We start from the raw sequence: 23,391 nt of genomic DNA, 5'->3' as shown, positions 1-23,391 counted from the left end.
CGTGGATTGATCTATGTGTGTACGCAATCAATACTTTGTATCAGGCACAAAATGTAAACTGTATATAGATACCAATTTATTGATCTTCTTATAGGCTGACCTTTGATATGGATTAAAAATATTAGCAGAAATAAGCAAATTTAATTTATGCTGTTAAGTACGTATAATAATTATTAAGGCATTTAATTTACATAGGTTACCAATATTATAAGTTTTCGTTGGTATATTACGAAATATACCAACAAAATCGTCAGAAAATATATGCGTAAATATATCAGCTACCTAGAGAAACCCCATATTAAGAAGGATTCACGCACAGTAGTACGTATTATATACTGTACTTATAAATGGTAGACAATGAAACACCGCTAGAAATATTAAGCTTTCGCTTACACTGCTCACTTATAGAATCTTTCAACAATGAAACGGTAACAATTGAAGGATTTCTGCGAGGCTTGCGGGTATATAATAACGAGTTTAATTGTCTGGTCCCGTCCCGTCTGTCCTGCGGCGGGACACAGCATCCAATTAACACTCTTGTTATTCCACAACTAATTGAGTTGCATCAATTTCAAGAGAGTGCTCTTCGTGTAATGAGAACGGGATTTTTTTTGAAAATGTTCACACAGAAACGACAAAAAGTCTAAGACAAAATAATTATACATATTACGAATTAATAATATACTAATTGGGGGTTTGTAAATTAATCAGGTATTTACCGCCGCAATGATTGGTGCAAATTTAATGAATCTTGTTAGGGATCTAACCGCAGCGTGGTGGGTGGTTAAAACATAACTAATTTTATGAATATTGTGTAATTATTTTGCAATGTGTATGACGACGAATTTTTAAATTATATTAAGATTTATTTATAGCATTAACGTTTAATATAAAGCTAAAATGGGGATGCGATTCGGTGTTGCATCAAGTTGTTCGTTAAGTATATTTGTCAAAGTCATGGGCCAGTTGATTATGATATAGGATTTGTAGGTAATTTGTGCCTAGCTGTTCCTCGCTATACACTTTACGAAGGGAAGTGAAACAGAACTGGTAGCTGTAGAAAATTCTGATTTCAAAGGCCAAGACACATTTTGGACCTCAGAGCGAGGAAGAGTGCCTCCCAATTTCTTAACTACAAAATAACTATATTGCCTATGTTTTTCCGCTGTATAACTTTACAGTAATAAAAAGTCTATGCGTCGCTACAACCGATCTATTTATTTGCACAAAAGAAACCTATATCTTTACTGTCAATATGCTTTTTAAGTATAGAATGATAAGTAGCAAGATAAGAGCGATGCGGCGAATGGAAATACCGGTGTTGAGTAACCCTAACAATATTACAGGGGATAAATATTTAACGTTTAGTGCTCGAGTTACATAGCAAGTAGGCGTGGAACTAGGGTTGATCCTAGTTTACGTACGCACGGTTGTATCCAAGCACATAAAATATAGCGGGTCTCTACGTCATATGTGTACTACGTATTATATACGTTCTTTTAAATAATCATGGTGAGAGAAACAAAATTACATGAGTTGGAAAATTTATTATACACTACACTGTTATTCACATCTCTGAAGAAGTCTGTAACTATACAGATACGTAATAAAAATACAGCATAACTAGGAAATAATAGCGACTACCTTGATAAACGAATATGATTCTAGATAAAATATATAGGTTTGTAATTTTTAATACAAATCATTTATTTCATAATGAAATAATGTTCCTCATAGTATTACTAAAGCCGAACTTAAGTTATAAAACTTTTACCTTTATAATGGTAGGTAATACACGTTCAAAGGGTTAAAATTGCCTCAGTAGGTGAGATAATTATTGTAAGTATAGGGCGCTACTTGTCGCCCTAATTAGACGCTGTGTCATAGGAGACTTTGTAAGGGATTAATTACTTAAGAGCTGTAATTGGTTGTGTCTTTAAGATAAGGTTGTTCTAAGGTATTTAAATAAAATATGTTGTTACATTTTTATCAAAAATAGTTGGTGCTAAGGTAATGAGGGTAGTCGCATAGACAGCTCGTAAACGTTAATGTTTGCTACACAATGTCTAAACACTTCGGCCACGCGACGCATTATTGAACATTACGTTTTACACTCCGGAAGAGCGCCGCTATCTGTAGCTATTAAACCATTAGGCTTAAACCGGCTACGTAGCCGCTACGCCGTAGCGCCGTCCGCGTTCTTTAGAAATGTGCAATTTCAAAAGATACACATTTTTTATTTAAGGTTATTTGTTTTACAATTTAAACATCTTTAGTTATGAATCGCATATTGTATAATTTGATTATTAAACTGGTATTCGTTTGATTAGTTAGCTATATGGAATTGCCATGTGTTACCAAAATTAAAAGGATAATTAAATTTGCTGCAATGTGTTGATAAAATTAAAACGATACACTTAAAATTTCTAAGACAGAAGGGTCTTAATATTATAGCTAACTTTTTGAGGGTTCAGAGGTTACGTATTCTCTAGAACATCGTTTAGAAGTACCGTAAGAACTTTGTATCACATAATGCTGTTAAAAACTGAAACCTGTATGACGCGACCTAAGTAATGGCCTCTAGAGACTGCGCCACGAGATTGTGGACCTGTTACGAGCTACTATAAACTCTTTAAAAAGCTTCAAACAACATTTCCTAGAAGCCATTTTATGGTCCTTTCCTTCCGGTTTGAAGGCTGTCAGCTATAATTACTTTTTTATTACTTTTTAAAATCAACGTTTAATAAAAAGCCTGTTGACAAAATCTTTCCTTATTTTTTTTCGATAATAATTAATTTCGAGGGGATTTAAACTTCTCAAGCGTTGCTGCTCTCCAAGTAATCCGTAAACAAGTCGTTATCGGAGGCGCCTTAGAAACACAAATACGACTTTAAATAGAATTATCTTAGACATTTGAAATAAAAAGTGGCTTGAAATATCTCAAGATAATTTTTATTTGCACTTCAAAACATATTTATTGTAGCATATATTATATGTATAGTACCTGGATGGCCGAGCTTTGCTCGGTATTTTCTTTTTTTTATAAATTGTGTTTTTGGAAATTATATATAAGTACGAATTACATACTAATAAAATGATGAAATATGAACAATATAGATTATACATTTTTCTGTTTAAATTGGGACTACTCAAACACCACCTTTTTGTTATTTTCTATCATTTATTCCTAGCTAGATCAATTTATCGCCCCCGAAACCGCCCGTTTACTAAATTTCATGAAAATCGTTGCAGCCGATCCCGAGATTCCAATTATATATATATATACAAGAATTGCTCGTTTAACGATATAAGAATACACACAACAAAGCGATTTCAAGATTTTCGCTCTAAACATAAATCTAAAATTCTAATTAGGTGTTCGTATTATTAGGTGTAAAGATTAATCGCAGATGATGATGCAAGAGGGAATAAATGGGGTAATTAGCTGCTAATGACCACGCAAAATCTTTAGACATCCATTTAATGAACTAATTTATCATTTCTACAGAAGTCATAAAAAATTTGATTTATGCCACCCGTAAACTACAACATTTATATACTCTAAAATAACAACATCTAAATATTGTAATGATATTCAATATTTGACAGTCTTGCCCCCAACAAAATCTTTGGGGGCAAGACTGTCAAAATACGCTACGATGGCATGCATGTCTTTGATTGTGTTTGGTCAATAGATACGCCGCAAGATCCCAATGACCAACAACAATCAAATAAAACGCGATATCCTCTTTTAACATTTACACCTTATGGCAGAAAGAAGGAAGCTAAAGACATTTTGGGTCGCAGAACCAGCGGAGTGAGTGTGTGAGTGGTGATGCAATTACAACATTTACTACTCACACTTCGATTGCTTTATTCCAGTTTATAACGTAGCCGCTGAGGGCAAACGTCTCGATGTTGACGACGTGCACGTTCCCTCGTTCTGTGCCAACATGCATCCATTTTGAAGACAACGGAAGGTGTAGACATGTTATCCTGTAATAAAATAATATTAAGGTTTACTAAATACGAACGGCTTTCTGTAAGTCACGAGTGTTAGGTCAGTAAAAAAACATATTATATATAAATGTTATTTTAAACCACCTTTATTTTAATTGTTAAGATTGTTTTGCCTACGATATAGAATCTGAAGAATCAATATCTTTATTATCGCCAAGACCAAGACTGTCGTCCATATCATATAAGCAAGATTGAAACGAGAAATTTCTATAAAAAATAATGATACTTTATTCCACTTCTTTAAACGAAGCGAATTTATTTTACCCATATTTTCCTTAAGATAAAATAAGTTCTATATTAAGCCAGAAAACTTTAGAACTCAGAGTTCGGAACAAGATTTTGAACTTATGCAGCGTAGTTAAACATTATTGACTTCCAGATTATTTAAATTTTCTATAAACAAATATTTTTGGTAATCTGAAAATTTTAGAAGAATCTCTTTTGCTCTAGAATGTTCTAAACATTTGTTTGAATGTGTTTGTTACCACGATAAACCATTGGATGTGACATAGGTGGAAAATGGAAATGGTTATTTTATCCGGTTCAATCTATTGGAAAGCTATAAAACGTGAATATACACGTAAAACGCACAGATTTTGTCACTAAATTGAGGATTTGGCTTTAGATCACACACGAGCCTGCGAAGGTTTATTATATTTTTGCAGAATTCTCAAGGCATATACAACATATTGCACTGAAATATTTTTACAATTTGAAATTAAAGAAAAACATGATATAGAATTCATAAATTATTATTTAAAATTTCGATAATAAAAGTTTTAATGTAACAAATAAATTTAATGGAGACTGACGGCAAGATAAAACTTTTTATGACAGGATTATTCTTTCAAATTTGAATTAGTTTTACTCGAAAGGTCGAGAGACTCAACAAATTACTCAGCAACAAACCATAAATTTAATATTTTACATAGAGTCTAGGTTTGAATGAAAAACAACTGAATTCACTAATAATATGTGTTTCTGAGTAGTTACAATAAAGTAACTACTCAGAAACACATATCATTAAGATATCATACTTGTTACACAATTTAATTAAATACACAAATATTCTCATTAAAATGTGTAATTTTCAGTCGGTGATACAAGCCAATCACGTTCCCACGTGAACAAATGAAATTGTTCATTCACCAGAAGCCGTCCATTAATCCGCTCGCTTTGTTCTACTGAATTTCAATTGTTAATATGTTTTTGTATGCAAACAATATTTGCACGAAAATATTTTGCTAGAATTAGTTGTAAAAACCGTCGGCGATAAGGACAGTTGTAACGGTAATTGTAACTCAGAGTTAACGAACGAATCGCGTGTGTCATGTGCCGTCACAGTACGCGTATAATCACAGCAAAAACAGCACGTATAACAACAGCGATTATCCGATGACTGATATAATTGAATCAAACGGCTGGATTATCGGTTGGCATTAGAAATAATTGTACGAGCCAAGGCTGTACATTTTTCTCACTTAGGTTTTCTTAGTTGTATAAGTGTGATGTTTCCCTATGTACTTGCTAAGGCTCATACATAATGCTCAGCTACAAACGTGAATATTTCCAATGTATGTACGTGCCCTGGTTGTGCACTTGGATCACTTATAAGCAAGACGATTTCCTAAATCACGCCCCGAGAGTATAGCCGTCCGCAGGCACTCTCTTCATCTGCAATTTACTAAGTCATAGGAGTTACACCCCGAGAGCATAGCCAGACGTCGGCACTCTCTTCGATTGTTTTATTATAATTTTAATATAATTTTATTATATCGCTCATAATCTATTGTTATACGGAAGTGGTGAATATAATGTAATCTTCAAATCTTCTATTATTTTTACCACCTGATGACCCAGGAACCGTACAATGATCTTAACTTAAATATTTCCCTGTTAATATGATCAATATGACGATAAATGACGTCATCGTAGTAAGTTGTAGATTCATGCTGTACTATTTTTGTAGTAAAGTTTTATACATGCAAGATAGGTTGTTATTACTTCCGGATACACGCAACAAAAATAAATCGTAACTAGAGTACCTCTTAAATTTCAATAAAGATTATTAATTTTATAAATTAAAGTATTAAATGCGAACAGTATAACTACATTTACTAAACAGAAAGCTTGAAATAATATGCAAGTTTTGATATTTTCATCTATATAATAACACTCTGAAGGTTCGTGAAATCAAAAACCACGGCGCGTGCAGATAAAATTAATTAAAAAGTTATTAAAGCGTTATATGGAAGTCATTTCTACAAAATGCTTATGAAATAAGGTCCCGCAATTTAGGTTCACACACGTTCAATTTAGAATAACCAGCGATTAAATTTGCCATAAAATTTAATGTCTCCCGAAATGTTTTTGTGTCAGTGCTTTTAAAATATAAAGCAACATATATTTACACACGCTTTAGAAATATGGAATCGCATTATTTCTCGTTATTGTAGAGTACCTTATAATATTTATTATATGAAATAACGTAACTAATAATAATAATAAATTTTATTAAACGTTTTTTGTTTATAAAGCTGCTTAAGCTTACTTTTATTGCAATAATTAAAAATAAATATTCACCGACACCAACGGACGCAAAGAAAAATAAAATACTATAATAATTATGGATTTCTTTTTTAGCTTTAAAAATATACAATTGTTGTGGTTATAAAAAAACTATTATTTTAGATCTGGACCTCAGATTTCTCTATCTGTTTCATGATCATTTGTTAATCTAGTAGGAGACCTGTGCCTGACGCACGCCCTCGGCTTCTTGACTCCAAGCGCTCATAGAAAGAATTCCCGAATTCCCGGTGTACAGCCGGGAATCGAACCTACGACCTTAGAGATGAGAGTCACACGCTTAAACCACTAGGTCAACACTACTTTTACCAACTTACATAAATTATCGCTTTCAGTTAAAACATTTTAAATCTTTCTAATGTACAGCTAGTTGCCGTTCAATGGCCGAATAATTACGACCTCATGGCCCATCGCTGCCTTCCACGTAGTGTGGGGATGGGGTAGATGTATTGTTACCGTACATGTTAATTACCTATTTTATACAACACGCATGCAAATGCATTGATAAAGGTGGATTATCCTATCTAGGCACTTCATACGAATTAATTCACAGAGCTATTTTTTTTATAGAACAGGGGGCAAACGGGCAGGAGGCTAACCTGATGTTAAGTGATACCGCCGCCCATGGACACTCTCGATGCTAGAGGGCTCGCGAGTCCGTTGCCGGTCTTTTAAGAATTTACGCTCTTTTCTTGAAGGACCATTAGTCAAATTGGTTCGGAAATACTTCAGTGGCCAGCTGGTTCCACAAAGTGGTGGTGGGTTAAAGAATACAATAATTTTAGGCGGCTTTTAATTTAAAGGCGGTTTTTAGTTAAAATATTTAAGTCATGTATTTATAAGTTTGACCCATATTTTACAATATCTTTGAAGCCTGTGCTTTTCTGTCTATAATATCGTTCTATTTCTAATATCATCGAAACTATTATTAAGATGAATAATTATTATTGACACCACAACCGTATTCATAATATGTCAATAGCTATCTATAGTTTAAAGATAAATATTTAACTGGTAAAACATAAAATTTATCAAAAGATAGTAATTTTAATAGCTTTTTGAATATACATAATTAAAACCAAGATATATTCGACTTAATTACTAAATTTTTCAAAGCCAAAACAAAGAAAAATATATTGACAAAATTATTGCAATGCAAATATTATTACCAATACATATTAACAGTATTTTGAAACAATTTACTAGTGTTTTACATTTTATTACTTATTTGCCTGGAAGAAAGCTAGTAAGCGATAAGGCCGCCTGTTGGATCATATCTTTTGTAAGCTGTTTTTTATTTTTGTTATGTGTATGTTTTTGTATAAGGCAATAAAGGATAAAAAACAAAAAACATATGTGCAATTCACACATGGTAGAAGTGAAACCTTCAAAAACATTTTTTTTATTATTAATCATATATAAATTAATCATTTTCCATTATCTAAATGTGTGTGTTCTTTTAAAACAGTATATTTTAATGATAAATTTTAATTTATAAGTTTAATATAAATTTTTAATTTGGGAAAAACTAAAACATCGAAAGTTTGAAATTCGATCAAATGAAAAAGCGGCAGTAAAGAGAGGCTGTATAATGCCTGCTATCTCATTTTCTCCCACGTTAAATCATATGATGAATTGATGTTTCTGTCTCTCTTTACCGCTGCATCCGGTTTGAAATCACGACGATTCGAAAGAAGTTTATCTATCTCATTTTCTCCCACGTTAAATCATATGAATTAATGTTTCTGTCTCTTTTTACTGTCGCTTTTTCGTTGCATCCGGTTTGAAATCACAACGATTCTAAAGAAGTTTCACTTCAATAAATTATTTAGTAATCGTCCCAGGCAAACTTTTGCATTTGTACTAGTTTTTTCTATTTCCCTCATAACGTAAGATTATATTTTTGGATCGGTCTTTAATGCAAAGATATGAACATTAATATAGGCTTTCATATTACTAATAGTAAATGTTACTCGTAAATTACAGCTTGTTCAATGTTACGAAGAAAGCGCTAAGATGCGGTCACTACGAGAACTAAAACGAGCTATAACGATTAACGACTGCAATTAGACTACACCCACGTTTACTGGTAAAGTTTGCGTTTCTACGGCAATCTCAAAGAAGATGACCAAGCTCATTTAGATAGTTATACGAAGTATGAAGATTAAAAAAGGAAAAACAGTTTAAGAGTCGAAGAATCTGATATCTCAGTATCCGTTTACTAATATTGTAAAAAGGGAACAGATTTGTATTTTTGTGTCTGTAATCAATTTCAATATTTCACCATTAAAATGCTACATTATCGTTGATTAACATAGGTTTTAATTAATTTTAAAACATTTAAATCCATTCTAGTCAATTATAAAATGTTCTATTGATACGTTTCCAATTATGTTGTCTTTTGTCTTTCGGCATGATGAGTGACAATATACAAAGTATGGTGTATTACCGAATACAAGTTACCAAGTTTATATCATAATTTTCTTAATCACTCTCTTCAAGATGGCCGTCTTAATAAAACTTTAACATTCCATTTAAAAGTTTAGTTTAACAACTTTCTCAAGTGCTTGTTTGTACTTTTCGCTAACGTTGGACATATTAATTATTTTACGTAAACTTTTATGTTATCCTCAGAAAAACATTATTCTAAAAGGTTTAATATAGTTAAAAGATTTAACTCATATACATACAGAAAATACATTTGATAATATTCTTTCCGCTTCAAACACATTTGCACTTCGTTTAGAATTAAAAAAACGCAACTCAAACTGCAATAAAGATTATGACACGAAAATTCAACGCGTTTACAATAAACCGATACGTCATATTCCCCGGCGTACAATTTGAAATGCAAAGCTAAGGAGTTTATGCTACTGCGACAATATTCTATTCACTTTGATAAGTGAGTGGTAAGTTTGAGCACAAAGTTCCAGATTGCCAATGCAGTATACGTTATTTATTGAGACATGCGCTGTGAAATATAAAAAATGATTAAGATAAACCTTAATAACCTTATTTAAATGAAACAACATCAATACCGTTTAAGCAGACATTGTTATTAGATCTTTTATTAAAATTACTGTATTAAAGAGGTACATGGTTTATAAGCTACAGTTACCGAGGATTTGTGAGGATCCTTTTTAGCCTAAGCCTACGTCGGGTATAAAACAGAGGATTGTGGTAAAGCGACGCGGTTTCCGACGTATAATTAATCGCGCGAAGGGCGGCATAGCGGGGTCCCCTCGTTTCATCTTTTCCACATACTACCCCCATAGTCTCTTTAAGCCTATAATTCAGATATGACAATTGACGCGTTGCGGCATTTCTGTGATAAATTCTTCTCATTTAGCATTGGAGATTATTATAATCTACAACATTTATGTTGGTTAAAATGAATTCACTTATAGCTTAAGTAATTATTTATTTGACATAAATTATCTCTTAATCGATATCTGACGAGTAAATTACGTAATAAAACTAACGTCAAAATGTCGTATATATTTTTAAATATTTTAGTAAGTTATGTTATAAAATAATATTGTTTTATAAATTAAACACTTACCGTTCTCTTTGAAATTTAAGCGATTGTACGCGCTGTGGAGATTTTTGCCGAAAGGTCCATAGATGTAGCTGGTCGTCGGCGGTGGCAGTGACAAGACCGCCGTCGTTGACTAGGAATTTGGCGTGAAGAACTACGTCCCCGGAGTCGTGACGAACGTGCGCGTCCACCCCGGGCCCACCCAGACTGTGTGCTCATCAGGAATAATATCATACATTACATTATTTACCTTATTTTACATTATTTACCACCGCTATAATTTTACATTTATTTATTAATAACCGCACCAACAAGGCCATACATAACAAAAAACAGGATAGAAACAACCAATTTGTGACCTCGATAAAATATATTATCGATAGTTAACATACCAATATTTCCAATCAATAAATCTACACAGAAGCATATTAATATAGGATCACAAAACAAAAGACCTCAAATCACAAATTACCTCAATGTTTGATAAAAAACTTTTATATTTCGTTACTGGAGTTAAAACACGATTTAATTCTAGTAGGCTCACCATGACGTCATGGTGCCTATCACTTAAAACATGACTCGAGCTAGCCAGCGACTACCAAAACCTACCTACGAAAAAATTGATTTCGAAACAGTCATGTCTGTAATGTTGCTTACATAAAGAACGTAACGAGAATATGGCCAATTACAGGCCAGCGGGTAGTAAACACAAGTTTCGACTGACCTGTCCGGAAAATGACGGTTTTCTATAAAATTATCCACTTCAACTTCACATAAAGCAAAGTTGCTCCCTTCTATATATGAAATAGCATCGAATAAGTTCAAACAATGAGGTGCAATTTGCAATACAGTTTATACGTACTACGTTGCTGTTTGTTCACGATCAAACGCTTTGTTCCATACTGTCAACACCAAACATTCGGAACTATTGTTCTACATTATACCTTTTCCTGTTATACCTATAAGCATGAGACGTAAAAAAATATTTCTCCAGTTATAATAATTAATTAATAAAGGATTTCAGATATATCACACTTTGTAGGTATTTGGCCAAGATATTGTTAATTATTGCGTATGTTTATATAATAATTAAATGAAGAGATGATATTGGATAAGTAAAGCACTGAATTATAAACTCAAGGGAACTTATTAATACAAGTATGTATATGCTGGCCACAGCCCTTCTACGCATTTTAAGTTGCGACGACTATCGTCAATGTTATGGTTTTGTATATGAAAATAATTATAGTATACAATCATATTTAATATAAAATGTTTTATAAAATTCTTTCTTACATTTTGCCAAATATAATTTACAAAACTTAAAGTACTTTGCTTTAAGCACCTCGTTATTATCATTGCACCTATTTTTCTGTATGCATCATTTGAATTACTCGCTTATAAGCTCATTGCATAATTATTATGTTCTAATATAAATTATGTTTACTAATGTAAGAACAATGTAAGACTGATGAAGTTAAAATAAGCTCCTGCCTTTGTCTTACTTTAATAAAAAAATCGGTGTTTAAATATATATTATTTATTACGAGCGATAAGTACACTGGTCAAGACTAGCGAACATAAATACATTACAAACAAGGAAAAAGTTTATAACTACTATACACAAGTACAATATTATTGTGTGACTGATTATGGTGTCACCGCACTAAGAGACTAAAATTAAACTAAATAAAGTATTATTAAAAAAAGAGTTCATAAAGCGTTAAAACAAAGTTGATCTAAAAGGCTAAATACTCTGACGTTATTGCTAAATTATTCGGAACTCATATTAACTCGCACGTATACACATGGTCTCGCAATACACATAATAACCAACGTTATGAATACACGTTCAACGTTACCCGAAAGTTTCGTAAACTTATGCACAATATGTTAATTGCATATAATAATGGAATACGTGAAAATATTGGACTAGAAAATTATAATTCTGAAATACAATTAAGTGTTTCCAACTGAAAACTCATTAGTGAAGTGGTTTCAACTAGTTTTCATTTGAGAATAGATAATTAATAACATTATTCTCAACATTTCATATCGATCACGAAACTACAAAATTACTTGGGCCGCCTTCGTAACATGAATCTAATAGTACTTAGATTGAGTATTATAGTCGTAAGCCTAGCGTCTGCGAGAACCAGGTATTTCATTGGTAACCTGTCATTATTCCGACATTCTTTTGTTTGAATAGACACAAGAAGCATAAAAGTCATACGAGATTAATTTTTGAATGTCTGTGCTAAATATATTATATTATTTTCAATATCTACTATCAGGTGTCCCGTATCTTAGTCAAAGTCAATATAACTTTATTCATATAGGTAAACAAGTACACTTATGAACGTCAGAAAAGAAGTTAAATTAATTATAAATTTACAATTACTACTATCAGTTCGCAGGTCAAGGGCGTAGAGCGGGCGAGAACTAGCAAGAAACTTTCCGCCACTCTTTTTAATCACTAAGTTTTGAGTCATACAAATTGTTTGAACTGGAGCAAATCAAACCCAAGAATTAGAATCATTAAAATATTCGACAAGTTTTTAAAAAAGCTTTACTGATAAATTTACGTTTGACGAGAGATTGGAATTCATTTTATCCATATAAGGAGTGGTTTATCGTCTGAAGCCTGGTTGGTCGTAGATACGCTTACATTATTTCTGTGAATATTATTCTGGTGAACTTCACCATTATTTTGAAATGGTTTATATTTTTTGTACATACAACAAGGCTTCAAGAATATATTGACTAGATAATGTAATAATATTTAATTCCTTTAACTTATTCTAAATATCTCATCGAAAACGCTAAAAGTAATAATAATGACTTATATCACACATATAACCGAGAAGATATAAAGACGAGAGATTAATAATTCATATTCCGATCATTAAAATAATTTAAAGCACGGAGATGGCGTCAAATGTCGGCTCGTAAAAGCTTTCAATGTTACTGCGGCGCACATTTATTTCGCAGTATCTCTTTGTAATGTACTGATAATGTTGCTGACTGTAACGGATATTGTGATATACTAAAATAAATAGAATGGTCCGAAGATCAGCCTACTGGAGCTGGAAAAAGTTGGTGGGGGAGAAAATGCTGAAGATAGAAAGAGACGGAGGCAAAAGAATCCTCTGCAATAGGTCCTTCAAAATAAATATACACATGTAGTGAAATAAATAAATAATTAATTTTTGTACACTATGTTAAGTGTGTGCAAAAATGTTGCACCCTACATAATTTATGTGTCGTAAACGAAGATGCCTGTTTCAAGGAATAAATGAGGCTTCATTATTATTATTGTATTCAACTAAAAATCTAACCCAAGCTTCGGAAATCCAAGAAAAAACAATCTTATTATACGACTGCTTAATTAAAAAGTCATGTCAAGACAACCTAAGCTGGCGGCGAACATTGACACCGGTCTGATACGTGCCTAAGAGTCAGTTGGCTCACTCATAGTACATTATGCCGTCCTGCGTTCTTCATTCAACGAATGTAGGAAATTTTTTTGTTTATTTAATAACGAGTACATAATTACTGTACGGATCCTGGGTCATCGGGTGCTTGAAATAATAGAAGATTTTTATCTTACTTTATATTCACCACTTACGTATAACAATAGAATATGAGCAAAATAATATCATGATAATTGCTATACAATAAAACAGTGAAAGAGAGTGCCTACGTCTGGCTATGCTCTCGGGGTGTAACTCAGACCATTTAGGAAATCGTCCTGCTTATATGTGATTGAAGTGTACAACAAGGGCACGTAAATACAGAGTAAATTATCACGTTTGTAAATGGGCAAAATGTACGAACCTTGGCACATCGGGAATAAACACCCTTATACTAAGAAAGCCTGAGTGAGCAGAACCTTGGGTCCTACAACAGTAGTTCTGCAGAGGCAGAGACAAGAGATAGAGTATTTCTCAAAACATACAAAATTCTCAAGAAATACATTTTTATACTGGAGAATTGCATTTAAACCACATAAATATATCTCAAGCGGTTTTAAGACAGTTTTGACACTTGATACACCGCTATCAATGAACGGCAATATTTTTACAAGATGCATAGTTAGTGGCGCGTTGCCAGAGGAGTAGTGAGCGCTGATTTAGTACGCGGAAAGTGGAGCGGAGATAGCTACTTCCGGCGCAGGCTTAGATGTACCGGAATCTATGTGAAAAGGCTGAAAATAAATTTTGAATATTTTATATATAAATCAAAGGTATTAAAGCCATTTGGAATAAGTCTGTCTTTTTATAAAATCAAGTTACTTACAACCAACTTCAGTTAAAAAAATAATTATAATTGACATCCCGCCTACTAATAAATTATAAGGCTTAGTTATAATTTTCAAGTAAAATTAAAAATTGTTGTATCTGCCTCTCTCACACAGATAAAAAACTTCTATAAACATTTTATACGTAAATCTCTTCTCAGAAGTTCTCACTACTCGCATAAATTAAAAGGAATCTTATTTTTTAATATTCGTATTCGTAAAATAAATCTTAAAACTGACTTATATTTTATAATATCGTTTCATTCTTGAGTGACAATTCTCATTCAATTAGTGAAATGGCGAGAGAATGAATCATTTAAGATGACTGGATTAATTTTATTTCTCGGTAATTAATAACGGCCTACGTTATTTCATCTCACTTTTTAAAATATTAATTTCAATAACAGTTTGATTAATTTTTTACTTATTGGATAATTTCAACATCGTGAAGTTATTCTAATAAATTAATTGAAAATTTATGTAATTAGTACTTGTTAAACACAAATAAATTATATTTATAAAATATGGGAACGAAATCTCTAAATAGTAATAAAAACACTTCCAATCCTCCGAATGATTACATTTTTCAAGACAATAAACGTTGAAAGGTTTTTATCAATAAAAAGAGTCGTATTAAATGAAGATTTATTTGTATATTTTATATAAATAAAACTTTTACATCGTACCAAAGTTTTCTAGAACATCTGTACGCTTTGATCATTTAGATTTCCTTTTTCCACGCGAATGATGTCGATCAGGCAACAGTAATTAAGTTATATTTTTATTATACTATTTCAAATATTAAAAAGTTGGGACGTTGCGAGTTGTGGGATGGGTAATGGCCGAGTAATTATAATTGCGTCGTTGGGAAGTAATGTGATTAAGCATGTACGAGTATCTGATTCTAATTATTTTTATAACTACGCAGAAACTTATAGTTTGTGACCGTATGTTTCTAGTCAATGATTAATATTACGTAATTTATATCTGATTCAAAAAAACTAGTGACACAACGAAAAATTCAAACGCATTTTATATAGAACACTTAAATACTTTTATAAGAGGTCAAGAGATCAATGGATAGATTTTCAATAGATACTCGTAACGTAAGTGCTACGAGATACTGTAGCAGTTGGTAGTTGCAAATACATACGTAAAAAAGGTTTTATTCATTTATTTAATGAAACATAGTTTCATTACAGATAGAAGCAGGTAGGTAACATACATTAATAGGCATACATGGGCGGGCTACTCGCTATCAAGCGATCTCTTTCAGGCCTCCCTAGTAAAAAAAATAAGGATATATTAAGGGTCAAGTGCATAAACAACAAAAACAAAAATAAAATTACAAGTAACAATTACTACACTAGAGATACAATTACTGACCTAAGTTCTAAAATAAATAAATAAAAAAAGAATTACATGATATGTTTAAGAGGTGTGTTAGAAGACCGTTAAAAGACGACGTAGCCGATCGTACTCAATCGGGAAGCATATTCCACAACTTTATGGCGGAGATACTCAATGACTTGCCAAAAAAGATGAGTTGTGAAATGAATAATTCAGTTGACTCCTGTGTGTCAAAAATGTAATGGATTCGTACGGGAAGTCTAAAATAAAGACGTTCGTATTAAAAAAATATATAGAACAAATATTATAGTATAAGAATCTTAAGTGGACCCATGGCCACTCAGTGTTTGAATAAAAAAGTATACAAATGAATATTAATATAATATATATGTAGATAGAGCGAATTAATGAAATGTACTTATTGCTCACTCAAAGAAATGGATATGCCGAGTCCCTCCGCCCGTCACTCAGATTTCACCGACCCATCAATTTAACTTTGTAAAATTAATTATACCATTAGCAGTACAGATATTTAACAAACATGTTTTGATGAATTTACTCATAAACGTATTATTTAAATATTTCGTTCCTCTAATATCGTTTATGTAATAAACGAGAATTATTTAAGTAACGAATGTAGTTTTTATACATAAGATAGTCAATTAGAAACTTTACGTCTATCTATGTAACAGACTAGTAACATATTTTAATTAATCATTTTTGATTAATCAACGAAATATCAAAATGTTACGATTACTTTGGACATCTTTTTATTTGCTTAATTTAATATAAACGATCCATATTTTAGATACACTTCAAATTGTATACTTATTGCGAGAATGCACGCTAACCTTAACACTCAGTACATTCCCATAATATCAATAATATACCATGGATTAAAATAAAGAAATGGTCGAGATTATCAGAGTGAGAGAGTTCATCGCCCATGTATGTACTCGCGAACGTTCTGAACAGCTGTTGCCGAGGACAACTGCGATATTACTTACATGAAACTGATAACATTAACAACAATGTAATAATCGAATTCGAGGTCACGGGGTGGACATTACGTTATCTATATATTTGTACATATTTTTTAACCAGATAGTTCTATTACATTGTTATAGATTATTGGTTTAAAGTTTATCAATATTTTGTCCTTATCTTTTTGCATAAAAGAAAATGGGATAAGATATAATTAACTAAAGCTTATAGTATGTACAAGGATAAGACTATCAGGGCATATTTTTAAACACACCGCTCATTTAGAGAAAATGTGTAGAAAATAATGTAAAACAAAGAAAGTTCAATCAGTATGTTCCAGTGCATGGGGAATATATGAAAATTAAAAAACTTCAAAATGGTCTTTGTTTAGAGAAAATTGTAAATTATAATTTTATAAACATTATTATCAAATCATCATAATATAAATATGACATAATTATTATTTATACAAATTAAGTATATTGCGATATAAAGAGCGGTACAGTTATGAAAAAATGTGATCTATAAAAATAATATTCAAATCCATTATAATTTTCAAATAAAAATCAAATACGATTTAATAAATTTAATAAACGTAACATTATCAATTCGTAATTTTTAACGAAAAATCTTTTGGCTTTTTTTAACCATTAACATTTATTGGTATCAATTATTGGATTGGATATTATAGCCCGTTATTTGATTATCTTTGTGGTACATAGGGGAGGAGATTCCAGAGGGTAGCAGAGTGCCGGAACCGCGAACATAATGAAAATCTTGAATATACGTTAATATAGTAAATGTTGATTCTGAAATAATAACGTTTGCAATGTTTAATGTTTAAATAACTTTATTTCTTATTACAAAAACGTATTTTATTTACATGAGAAACTTAATATATACGAGCGAGATACACGTCGCCATTACCCGTCACAGTTTTAATCCACTATGTTCACTCTGACATGTACCTTTAATGCCTTTTTGAATTTGTTGAACGCGGTTATATTGGGAATTTCAGATGAAATTAATTTTCCCTGGTATTACACTGATAATTTATCTTTTTTTAATAATATATAACCAATATTCGCTTTAACAGTGTGTTCTATGAAAAATGTTTTTTTTTTGGTTTGGACACTCAAATAACATATAAAACGCATTATTATTTAATATTTTAAAGTAAGTTTTGAAGGCTGGTATATAATTCCTGCCATCGTTATTTTGCACCCGAATGTACTGAACATTGTTTTTAATTTTTCAAATAAAACAATGCAATTTATGTAATTACTAATTATTAAGGTCAAACAAATGACGATAATATCAAATAATGCTCACGCCCTTTAAACGCATAGGCATTCTTAACCGACTTTATTGAAAGAGGTATTGAATTAACGTTTTCTTTTTTGAAATACGTTTGAGCATAACAATTCCATCCGAGAACTGATCTCGATGATAGAGGTGATATCCCTCTGCAAAGAATTGATCCAATAGAAGTAAAATTGAAGCTAACTTTCAGACCTCATACCCCTTGTATTTTGGAGTGAGATTTATTATTAAGGAGTTCAAAAACTAATTATTCCCGTGGGCGTAGGCTAGACATGTAGGTACAGCTTAGTGTAGTATATCGAATGATTTCAAACGTATTGAATATGATAACTTTTATCTATTTGTGATAAGGGTTGATAAACAAAACATTGAAGAGCTTTCGCTATACAAAATGAATGTTTGAATTTGTGTTTACGACTTCAAATAAACTTTGACAACTTTGTAAGCAATCAATCAACAGAAATCGGTAATAAAGTTAGCAAAGTAATTTGAGCACAATGTTAATGTAGCTAATATAAATGGTTTTTTTTCCGTCAATTAAATTTGTTATTCCGATATTTCTAATAAATGTAAGAGAGGTTTTACGTCATATTAATATATCACAAAATACATACTAAAAATTGTATAGACATTGACCTATAAATAATTTTATATCTAATATGTAAATACAGCAATAAAGGCTTTTATTATTATTATTATATATTATTTATAAACCTATCATGAATTCGTTTTCATTTTTTTTCTGTAAATCGCTGACAACTCTGTCACATAAAATTAATATTGTCGTTAAGTTTTCTAAACTTTTTAATGTTCTGCTCAACATCCTTCAATTTATCTATCCTATCAACCTTCTAAACAAAACAAAAAGAATCAACGATAAAGTTCCATCGGTTCCCGATTTGATGACTAAAGGAATCATAGATTCATTTTTATTTATATAAAAATAAGAATCTATATTAATAGTATATATATTATTTGGTATCTGTTAACAAATATCGTTGCATAAAAACCAAGTATGAAATTATTGACCTCGTCATTAAATCAAAATTAAAAATAGTAAAGGATACATCCGAAGGTTTCCGTTCTTGTCGCCAATAGCAAGCAGCCTTTGTATAGGGTCCCAGGCCAGCGCCGTTGGAGAGAAGGGGAATCCATGACGAAAGGTCTGTGGACAACGAAATGCTTCAATTCATGGAAATTAATTAAAAAACATATTTACCTTCATCAATTCATCATCAATCAATATATGCACTCTAAATATTTTAGCATAAATATACAATGAAGCCCTTAGTAAGACACGGTAATTGAATATTTAAATAACTTTAAACCTTGTTGTAACCACATGTAAACAAGTAACATCAAATGTTATTATGTAGGATAATTGGTGTGGGAATTATTTTGGAGTTCTATCGAATTAGTAGTAACTGTTAAGATAGAAAAAAGTATTGGAATAAATAAATAAACATCACACTCTCGAACTCATAGAATTCAAGAATACTGTCGAAGAACTGATAACTCTTACGTAGAAAATATATGCAACCGCTAGTATCACCTTGGGTGCACATTTTTATTACGTTAGTATCACCTGCCAACAATATCAAACGGTCAGAGGTTATCAAGAGAGAGTGAATACAACAATTATAAATAAAAAACAAAAAATTGTATAAATGGCTTGTAGTGGAGCGTTGTGGCATAGTCGGCAGGAACAGGCAGCAGCATGAGGTTCTTGGTGTTGGCGACTCTGATCGCTGCGGCGGCATCATCGGCACTTAAAGATACCAACTACAACGACTTCGTTATCGGCAAAGATACCTTAGGTACGTAATTTATCCAATTTATTTTTATACTGCTGCGTTTTTATAAAAAAATGAAAGATAATATTTTAATACAGAGAAGTGTAATTTTAAATGTGTAATGTGGCGTGGATAATAAAAAACGTTTGTGTTACTTATGTACACGAAGTTATACTTCTTTGGCCTAACTAGATCTTTTTCAAAAAAATTTATCTATCGTAGAATCGTTTGTAGAAAAAACCACACTAACAATAGAAAAAAGTAAAATGTTGACTAAATATAATGTAGCTAACTTCAGAGTGTCGGTTTTGTGTGCGCGCGCATCGTAAAATTTTACATTTATCATTTTTACCAAACGCGTCAAAAGAAGTATAATTTCAACAAGTCTAACAATATTGTTTTCTTTTTATTTTCAGTAAACGTCGATATCAAAACTAAAGAAATCTACTGCTGGAAGCTCTTGAACCACATTCTGCAACCTACAGTCTACGATGACATCCGTGAAGTAGCCCGGGACTTTGTACTTGAAGATAACTTCGACAAATTCTTGGTCAGTACCTTTATGTTATACTTTACCTTAGTTATATATATATATATATACATATTTTCAGGTATTTGGTTGTCAATAATTGATAACCAAGTCTCTAAGTGTACTTAAGTAAATATTATTTGTAAATTAATTACTTTTGTCCCCTGGTTTAAATAAAGTTGAAATACATTCTTATAAAATCGGTTTGTGTTCATTGTATTTTTTATATATTTTGCTTATCTGCGTGATTATAGTTTCACTTATATATACACTCAAACCATCTTTCGTCACTACGTACCTCACGAGAAAATGTTGTCTTAATAACAAAGAATAATAAGTCGCGTTTGTAGATATAGGCTTGACAATTAAAGTTAACAAAATCTTATTTTCCTTTATAGAAAGACGATGTCGTCAAACGCTTCATTGAAGTATTCAAAATGGGTATGCTCCCGCGTGGCGAGATCTTCGTGCACACCAACATGCTTCACATGGACCAGGCCATCGTCACCTTCCGTATGCTGTATTTCGCTAAGGACTTCGACACATTCATCAGAACAGCTTGCTTCCTTAGAGAACGCATCAACGGTGGTATGTTCGTCTACGCCCTGACATGCGCAGTCTTCCACCGCCACGACTGCCGCGGCGTCGTTCTCCCTGCCCCATATGAAATCTACCCCTACTTCTTCGTAGACAGCCATATCATTAACAAAGCTTCAATGCTGAAAATGTCCAAGGCTGCAACTGACCCAGCTATCTTTAACTACTACGGCATCAAAGTCACTGACAAGAATTTATTAGTGATTGACTGGCGTAAAGGAGTAAGAACAACCCTCACCAAGGATGATCGTTTGTCGTACTTTACTGAGGACATCGACTTAAACACTTACATGTACTACTTGCATATGAGCTACCCCTACTGGATGGTAAAGGATACATACAACCTACAAAAAGAGCGTCGTGGAGAGATCAGCATGTACGCTTACAAGCAGTTGCTGGCCCGTTACAGGCTTGAGCGTTTGACCAACAAGATGTGCAACATTGACATGATTAAATTTGACGATGAACACAACGTAGGCTACTGGCCGAAGATCCGTCTGCATACTGGTGATGAGATGCCAGTTCGTCCCAACAACGTCAAGCTCGTTAACAAGCACAACTTGAAGGAGAGAATGTACGTGGACGACATTGAGAGGATGATCCGTGATGGAATCACAACAGGCAAGATCGAAAAAGTACGTAGGAATTTATAAAATGTAAATTAAGATTTTTTGCACATATTTACTTTTACATTTAGGTAAAATTAAATTAAATATTTTGTTCAAATCTTAATTTTTAAATTTGCAGCGCGATGGTACAGTTATCCAGTTGAAAAAGGCCGAAGACTTTGAGAACCTCGCAAGAATGTTACTGGGCGGTTTGGGTGTTGTTGATGATGACGCCAAGGTCATTCATGTTGTGCACCTCTTCAGAAGGCTTCTGTCTTACGGAACCTACAACTTTGATAAGTATGTTTATGAAAATTTAACTTTTACTTTAAACATTGTATTATTGAGTTAATATAATTAAAAATGGCCACGGTCTTTAAAGATTAAAAATACTTCTCATAAATAATTTTATATCGATAGTAATAAAATGTTGTCTATATAAATAAATATAATAAATATATAATAAATATAAATAAATAAATTTAATGTAAATAATTGTCATCGTATATTATAAAGTTAATATGAATAATATTTTTGATTCAGGTACACATACATTCCCACTGCTTTGGACATGTACACCACCTGCCTGCGAGACCCACTTTTCTGGAGAGTAATGAAGCGAATTACAGAGCACGCTGATCTGTTCAAATTGTACTTGCCTAGGTACACAAGAAACGAACTAGATTTCCCTGGCGTCAGAGTAGACCGCGTCACCACAGACAAACTAGTCACCTTTATGGATGAGTATGATCTCGATATAACCAACGCTCTTTACCTTGATGAGGCCGAAATCCAGAAGAAGAAATCCGACATGACATTTGTCGCTCGCATGCGCCGTCTTAATCACCATTCATTCAAGGTAACAATCGATGTCGAATCCGAGAAAGCAGTTGACTCTGTCGTGAGGGTGTTCTTAGGACCCAAATACGACTGTATGGGTCGTCTCCTTAACTTCAACGACAAACGTCACGACATGCTCGAAATTGACAGCTTCCTGTACAAACTTCAGACCGGTAAGAACACTATCGTCCGCAACTCAATAGAAATGCACGGAGTTATCGGAGACAGGGAATGGACCCGCCGCTACTTCGACAACTCAGCCGACACCACAGGAGCGTACGAGAAGATTGTCGACAGCTACTGGTACAAGACACGCATCGGATTCCCACACAGACTTCTCTTACCTCGCGGTACTGTTGGCGGTGTTGAAATGCAGATGTTCGTTATTGTAACTCCAGTACGCACTGGTATGTTATTACCAACCGTGGATGTCAATGTCATGAAGGACCGTCACGCTTGCCGATGGACCGTATGCTTTGACACAATGCCGCTCGGATTCCCCTTCGACAGAAAAATCGATATGACCGAATTCTTCACCTCCAACATGAAGTTCACAGACATTAAGATCTTCTACAAGGACATGACTACATCCAACTCTGTAAAAGATATTGACATGTCCGACATGATCATGAAACGCGACGACCTCACCTTTTACGACAAAGACATGCTCATGAAATGGACTTACAAGGACGTCATGATGATGAGCGCTGACAAGATGATGAGAATGTAAGGCTTCTAATTTGTTTATTTATTAATAAATAACTATGTTTCAAAATTAAATGGCAATATATAAAAATTAAATGACATTTATTTTATCTACTCTCTTTTCTTCATATCCCATTAAATTATTTATTTTTAATTAAATCTATTATGAAATAACTTGAGGAGACTACAAATAAATAATTCAGCATGCACTCGTATGT

The 23,391-nt window shown here is 32.6% G+C and overlaps 2 protein-coding genes across 11 annotated transcripts in view; one reads left to right on the top strand and one right to left on the bottom strand.

The window, feature by feature from the left end:
- Positions 1 to 23,391, bottom strand: part of LOC110999700 (syntaxin-binding protein 5) — a 118,441-nt gene that overhangs the window by 18,227 nt on the left and 76,823 nt on the right. For all 10 annotated transcript variants that reach the window (XR_002600393.2, XM_045629504.1, XM_022268891.2 and 7 more), the window contains exons 2-4: positions 19,169 to 19,266; positions 10,169 to 10,351; positions 3,862 to 3,996 (exon numbers count right to left, since the gene is read on the bottom strand). Coding sequence is in view for 9 of the 10 variants with exons in the window: in XM_045629504.1 (XP_045485460.1) it covers positions 3,862 to 3,996; positions 10,169 to 10,351; positions 19,169 to 19,266 (416 nt within the window). In the remaining variant the exon portion in view is untranslated. The remainder of the gene's footprint in view (positions 1 to 3,861; positions 3,997 to 10,168; positions 10,352 to 19,168; positions 19,267 to 23,391) is intronic.
- Positions 19,761 to 23,286, top strand: LOC110999701 (basic juvenile hormone-suppressible protein 1). The gene is made up of 5 exons (XM_022268898.2): positions 19,761 to 19,918; positions 20,311 to 20,444; positions 20,822 to 21,655; positions 21,768 to 21,928; positions 22,172 to 23,286. Exons 1-5 carry the CDS (start codon positions 19,819 to 19,821, stop codon positions 23,196 to 23,198), a joined length of 2,256 nt encoding a protein of 751 aa, XP_022124590.2. The 5' UTR covers positions 19,761 to 19,818; the 3' UTR covers positions 23,199 to 23,286.

The sequence above is a fragment of the Pieris rapae genome, chromosome 9 (genome assembly GCF_905147795.1).
Source record: "Pieris rapae chromosome 9, ilPieRapa1.1, whole genome shotgun sequence".
Taxonomy (NCBI): domain Eukaryota; kingdom Metazoa; phylum Arthropoda; class Insecta; order Lepidoptera; family Pieridae; genus Pieris; species Pieris rapae.
This window is presented reverse-complemented; position numbering and strand designations above follow the sequence as displayed.